Source organism: Astatotilapia calliptera, chromosome 4, assembly GCF_964374335.1.
Source record: "Astatotilapia calliptera chromosome 4, fAstCal68.1, whole genome shotgun sequence".
NCBI classification, from domain to species: domain Eukaryota; kingdom Metazoa; phylum Chordata; class Actinopteri; order Cichliformes; family Cichlidae; genus Astatotilapia; species Astatotilapia calliptera.
This window is the reverse complement of record NC_137425.1, coordinates 522,970-530,000: the sequence shown is the minus strand read 5'-3', so window position 1 is coordinate 530,000 and position 7,031 is coordinate 522,970. Positions and strand designations below refer to the sequence as shown.

The 7,031-nt window shown below is 44.2% G+C and overlaps 1 protein-coding gene across 1 annotated transcript in view; it reads left to right on the top strand.

Annotated features, from left to right (window-relative positions):
• The window catches only part of LOC145428497 (uncharacterized), a 3,908-nt gene extending 1,342 nt beyond the window's left edge, over positions 1-2,566 (top strand). Inside the window, exons 2-5 of the mRNA XM_080300716.1 lie at positions 1-83; positions 483-593; positions 884-1,015; positions 1,196-2,566. The exon at positions 1-83 is cut by the window's left edge and continues 90 nt beyond it. Coding sequence (XP_080156842.1) covers positions 1-83; positions 483-593; positions 884-1,015; positions 1,196-1,390 — 521 coding nt within the window. The 3' untranslated portion in view covers positions 1,391-2,566. The remainder of the gene's footprint in view (positions 84-482; positions 594-883; positions 1,016-1,195) is intronic.
• Positions 2,567-7,031: the final 4,465 nt, after the last annotated feature.

The window sequence follows — 7,031 nt, the reverse complement described above, 5'->3', positions numbered from 1 at the left end:
AGGCGGTCGAGCGAGTGATGAGGCTGGTGGAGAAAATCCGGAAAGACGTCCGCTCCGTGCACGGCAGCATCATCAACATTGACGTACGCACATGCCCATCTATATCACGGCGCAGCCGGACCACCGTGTGCTGTCACGCTTTGCAAAAGCTGCAGTAAACTGCAGTGCCAGCAGGGGGCGATATGTTATTACTAGCCAACATTGTTAACACATTTACTTGGAAGGCGTGTTAGCCATCAATCCTGGAATAGAAGAAATCTGGAACGTACGTCATAGCTTCCTTGGTCACTAGCGGCTCCCCCACCCCCTGGTGGAACTGCAGCTTACTGCAGCTTCTGCATGCTTGTCCACTTCAGGTTTGTGAAGCATGACAGCACACAATGGGCAGGTGTGTCTTTTAAACGGTTTGCCGTGGTACTGGGTTCAACTTGCTGCTCCTTCTTCTTCTTCTTGAGCTAATAGATGTTTACTGTCCTCCTCAGGGTTTTACCCTCGACCCCTCCAGTCAGACCGGAGAGCTGGAGATGAAGAGGATAAACCTGGGAATCCCTGACCCCCCCGTCCTCAAAGAGCTGTCCGAACAGTTCACAGCGGTCAGTCTCCAGCTCGGGTGGTGCCGTGGGTGGTATTGGGGAGTTCTTTGGTTCCTTTGGGCTCATTAATGGTTTCAGTTGGTCCTTGAATGCAATTGGGAGGGTTTAGTGATGTCATAGAGGGCTCTGGGAGTGCATGTGCTTTGGTCATGGGGCAGGTTCGGGAGGCTATTGACAGTTTTTTGGTTCCTTTACTGCCCATTAAAGAATTACTGAATCGCTCCAGGTGTTTGTGTAGTGGCCGAGTCTGTTCTGGTGATGTAATGTGATGGGTTTGTGTTTCCCTGCAGGACATGTGTGTGAGCCGTATGCTGGCGGGCGGGCGGCTGTACCAGGGGCTGCTGGTAGATTTGTCTCGCAGACTGGGGGGACTGGAGGCCCTGAGTGCTGAACTGAGAGACCTGGTGACCCACATCAACCAGGTAACACACACACCGGCTGAGAGCGTGCACTTCCTGTTGTCTGCAGTTGAAACCCTTCACAGTGGAACGTGTCCACTTTCTTGCCACCCTATGACATCACTTCCTCAGAACTTGTGCTTGTTTTGAAACAGGAAGTTCTCGGCTTTATTCAAGTTGTTGGGTCTTTGCTGTGTGTTTCAGATGAAGGACGCGGCTCAGCTGAGCAGTGACTCTTTGGATCAGAGCAGCCTGGACTTGACTTTGAATCTCCATGGCAACTACGATGTCCAGGTGGCAGCCCACCTGACGCTGTGCCAGCTGCTCGAGTTCTGTCACGACCTGATCCGCAGCCTCAGAAACATGGCCGAAACACAGATGGCTCGTGGGACGCGCTAAGCCCCGCCCACTGCAGGATCAGAGCTGCTAGCACGATTCAGGGGAGAAACTTTATCGATCGTGGAGTTGTTGACACTGTTTGTCTCATCATCATCACTTCCTGACGAGCGCCCGCCTCCGTGATGCAGCGGGACTAAAGACTGATAGATGACACACAGGAAGTTTATCCCTCGTCTTCAGCAGCTTCAGGATCAGCCAACACGTTTTATTGTGAAGGTGGCCTGTTGGAGCTCCGTTTCCTGCTTTGTGTGTCGCAGCACGTCGAAGCGCTCTATCGTCCCGGGATCAGCTGGGAACACACAGCAGGAATGTGATGAATGTGTGCCCGATCATACTGGTGCAGAAGAAGAAGAAGGAGCTGGCTGCAGGTCCAGACCTGCTTCACGCCCGAGGTTATTCTCACCTGCAGACGCTGGAGAAGGAAAAAACAGCGTCATCATCTGAACCCGAACTCCACAGCCGATCGACTTCTGTCCCGTTTCAGTTCTAATCAGCTTCAGTGAAACATCTGGAGCGTTCACCACAAACTCTCAGGGCCATTTTTTACTGTTCACTGTACAGAAAACAATCAAATCAAGTTTGAAACGTGTCTTAATGAGGTCACTTCCTGCTGTTATTACTTTAGAGTAAAAGCTCCTTCAGTTGAACCTGATGGTACAGCTTTTATTTTGAAGCCGCAGCAGGAAATGACCTGGCAAGAGAAAGTCATAATGTTGTCACGTTTTTATTCATAAATATTTATTATTTTTTATTTAATTGTTTTTAAAAAGCAATATCTTGTTCTTTGTGTTTATTTATAATATTTTTATTTATTGATTATATTTATTGACTATTTATTGCTTTTTTTTAACTTCCTGTTTGTGTTGTCAGTGTTAAATCTGCAAAATGTTTTCAAGGACATTTTTTATCCTGCTGATTTTTGTGATTCGCTTCATTTCTTGACGCTTTCGTTTTTACTCATTGACGTTTGTTTGTTTTTATTGTTTATGTTTGAGAACTAAAAATAATATTTCTACCTGCTGATCTCTGTCGCCACGTTAGAGATCAGCAGGTATGATGTCAGTTCTGCAGAAAATAGCATCAACATTCCTCAGAGCTCCGTGGGGAGAGGAGGAGGGTCTGAAGTCCCGGATGAGCATCAATAATAAATAATAAATATTGTTACACAAAACTTTATTCTTTAGTTTTCTTTTGAATGTTGAATTCAGTTTTTTATATTAATAAGTGATTGTTTTGATCTTTGGTCTTTGACCCTGCAGCGAGTCTGCAGCTGAGAGAATAAAGACTCCGAGTTTCCTCTCATTCGTTCATGTGCAGCTTGTTCCTGAAAGCAGGAAATGAAGCTCCAGCTGCTCAGACTGAACATCCATGTGATCATGTGATCATGCATGCACGCTTTCAGTTCAATGCAATTTTATTCATACAGCATCAAATCACAACAACAGTTGCCCCAAGGTGCTTTATATTGTAAGGCAGATCCTACAATAACGCATACAAAGAAAACACAACAAAACAAATGAGCAAGAACTTTGGTGACAGTGGGAAGAAAAATCTCCCTTTGAACAGAAAAAACCTCCACAATCAGAGATTAATTATAACTAATGATTCAGTGCAGAGAGGTCAATTAACACTCATTGCATCATGGGAATCCTCAAGCAGCCTACGTCTATTGCAGCATAACTAAGGGAGGATTCAGGGTCACCTGGTCCAGCCCTAACTATATGCTTTAGCAAAAAGGAAAGTTTGAAGCCTAATCTTGAAAGTAGAGATAGTGTCTGTCTCCTGAATCCAAACTGGAAGCTGGTTCCACAGAAGAGGGGCCTGAAAACTGAAGGCTCTTTATGTGCATTCACTCTTATCTGACTTCCAGGGATAGGAAGCCTTTATGTTTCCGTTTAAAGTGTCACAGCTCTGACATGTTTAGCCGCATGTTCTCCTTAAATTGCTGGCTGTCTGAGTGGTGTCCCAGGAACAATGTGGGCTTCATAGATAATTGGCAAACCTTCTGGAGGAAACCTGGTCTTGTTAGGAGAGACGCCATCCATCCCACTTTGGATGGAGCAGCTCTCATTTCTAGAAATATGGACAAATTTATTTAACCCCCCAAAATATGACTATCCAGAGTTGGGACCAGGAAGCAGAGTTGCAGTCTTACACGCCTCTCTGCAGCTTCTCTCCATAGAGACTGTGTCAGCTCCCAAACAGACAAAAAACAAACTAAAAACCAGCAACAAACAACTTAAACATAAACAATCACAAAGAAAGAACAATACAGTATCCACATCTGAACCAAAGAGTAAAACAGTGAAATGTGGATTATTAAACATTAGGTCTCTCTCCTCCAAGTCTCTGTTAGTACATGACTTAATAATTGATCAACAAATTGATTTACTCTGCCTTACAGAAACCTGGTTGCAGCAGGATGATTATGTTAGTTTAAATGAATCAACACCCCCGAGTCATTCTAACTACCAGAAACCTCGAAGCACAGGCCGAGGGGCAGGTGTGGCAGCAATTTTTCACACCAGCCTATTAATCAACCAAAGACCCAGACAGACTTTTAATTCATTTGAAAGCCTGATGCTTAGCCTCGTCCACCCCAGCTGTGAAACTCAGAAACCAGTCTTACTTGTTATCATCTATCGTCCACCTGGGCCTTACACAGAGTTTCTGTCTGATTTCTCAGACTTTATATCTAATTTAGTTCTGAGCTCAGATAAAATAATTATTGTGGGTGATTTTAACATCCATGTAGATGCTAAAAATGACAGCCTCAACATGGCATTTAGTCTGTTATTAGACTCAATTGGCTTCTCTCAAAATGTAAAAGAACCCACCCACCACTTTAATCACACTCTAGATCTTGTTTTAACATATGGCATAGAAACTGAACATTTAACAGTGTTTCCTGAAAACCCTCTCCTGTCTGATCATTTCCTGATAACATTTACATTTACAATAATTGATTACACAGCGGTGGAGAGTAGACTTTATCAAAGTAGATGTCTTTCTGAAAGCGCTGTAACTAAGTTTAAGAATATAATCTACCCACTGTTATCATTTTCAATGTCCTGTACCAACATAGAGCAGAGCAGCTATCTGAATGCTACCCCAACAGAGGTCGATTATCTTGTTAATAATTTCACCTCCTCACTACGTACGACTCTGGATACTGTAGCTCCTGTGAAAACTAAGGTCTCTAATCAGAAGTACCTGACTCCGTGGTATAATTCTGAAACACGTAGCCTAAAGCAGATGACTCGTAATCTGGAGAGGAAATGGCGTGTCACAAATTTAGAGGATCATCATTTAGCCTGGAGAAATAGTTTGCTGCTTTATAAGAAAGCCCTCCGCAAAGCCAGAACATCTTACTATTCATCACTGATTGAAGAAAATAAGAACAACCCCAGGTTTCTCTTCAGCTCTGTAGCCAGGCTGACAAACAGTCAGAGCTCTTTTGAGCCAACCATCCCTTTAACGTTAACTAGTAATGACTTCATGAACTTCTTCACAAATAAAATTTTAATCATTAGAGAAAAAATTACCAATAATCATCCCACAGATGTAATATTATATACAGCTACTCTTAGTACCATTGATGTTAAGTTAGACTCTTTTTCTCCAATTGATCTTTCAAATTCAAATTTTATTTGTCACGTACACAGTCATACACAGTACGATATGTAGTGAAATGCTTGGACAACTGCTCGTGACCTAAAGAGAACAAAAAAGGAAAAGGCTATGAATAAGATAGGAAATAAATATGAAAAATTAAAAAGGGTAAATTTAACTAGGAAGGAATAAAATATAAATTAAGGTTAAAAATGAAATAACTGTACAACACAAATTAGAATGAAGGGTAAATTTAACTGGGAAGAATAAGATAAAATATATAAATTAAAGTTGAAAATAAAATAACTGTACAACAAAATACACATTACACAATATAGAACTATATAAGAATGTATGAAGAAATCTAAATATAAATAAATATATACACAATAACAGCAGCTGTACAAGTATTAACTGGAAATGAAGAATATAGTGACCAGTGTTGTGCAAAAACAATGTCCAGAAAGTCCAGTGTGTGTGTGTAAGAACCATATGTGTGGGTCAGTACTGTGTGGTGGTGTGATTGAGAGACCGTATCGCCTGCGGGAAGAAGCTCCTCCTCAGTCTCTCTGTGTTGGTCTTCAGGGAGCGGAATCGCTTTCCTGACCTCAACAGAGAGAACAGTCTGTTGTTGGGATGGCTGAGGTCCTTCACCATCTTCCTGGCCTTGGTCCAGCACCGCCTGCTGTAGATTGAGTGCAGGTCAGGGAGCTCGGAGCGGATGGTGCGCTCAGCTGACCGCACAACCCTCTGTAGAGCTCGTCTGTCCTGCATGGTGCTGTTCCCGAACCAGGTTAAGATGTTTCCCGCCAGGATGCTCTCTATGGTGCACGAGTAAAAGTTCCTGAGCACCTTGGAGGGCAGTTGGAAGTCTCTCAAGCGTCTGAGGTGGTAGAGACGCTGTCGGGCCTTTTTCACCACGGTGTTGATGTGACAGGACCATGACAGGTCCTGCGTGATGTGAACTCCGAGGTATTTGAAGCTGTCCACTCTCTCCACTGGGCACTCGTTGATGACGGGGGTCTGGTAGTTCCTCTCCTGCTTAGTGCTGAAGTCCACTATCAGCTCCTTTGTCTTACTGACGTTTAGAAGGAGGTTGTTCCTCTGGCACCAGTTCTCCAGATTCCTAATCTCCTTCAGGTAGGCCGTCTCGTTGTTATCAGAGATCAGGCCCACCACGACGGTGTCGTCAGCAAACTTGATGATGGTGGTGGAGCTGGTAGTGGCCACACAGTCATATGTGTACAAAGAGTACAGCAGGGGGCTCAGAACACACCCCTGGGGGGCTCCAGTGCTGAGAGTGGTGGAGGCTGAGACATGTCCGCCCATCCTTACTGCCTGTGGTCTGCCAGTTAGGAAGTTGGAGATCCACTGACACATAGATGAGCTGAGTCCCAGATGCTCCAGCTTGGTGGTGAGTGTGGAGGGAATTATGGTGTTAAATGCAGAGCTGTAGTCTATGAAGAGCATTTTAACATAATTCCCCCTTCTAGTGTCCAAGTGAGTGAGTGATGTGTGGAGGAGATGAGAGATGGCATCGTCTGTGGAACGATTTGGACGGTAAGCGAACTGTAGTGGGTCCAGTGTGTCTGGTAGTGAAGAAATGATGAAGTCTCTGACCAGGCGTTCAAAGCACTTCATCACTACTGAGGTGAGGGCTACAGGGCGATAGTCGATGAGTCATTCAGGCCCCTCTTCTGTGGAACCAGCTTCCAGTTTGGATTCAGGAGACAGACACTATCTCTACTTTCAAGATTAGGCTTCAAACTTTCCTTTTTGCTAAAGCATATAGTTAGGGCTGGACCAGGTGACCCTGAATCCTCCCTTAGTTATGCTGCAATAGACGTAGGCTGCCGGGCATTCCCATGATGCATTGAGTTTTTCCTTTCCAGTCACCTTTCTCACTCACTATGTGTTAACAGACCTCTCTGCATTGAATCATATCTGTTATTAATCTCTGTCTCTCTTCCACAGCATGTCTTTATCCTGTCTTCCTTCTCTCACACCAACCAATCACAGCAGATGGCCC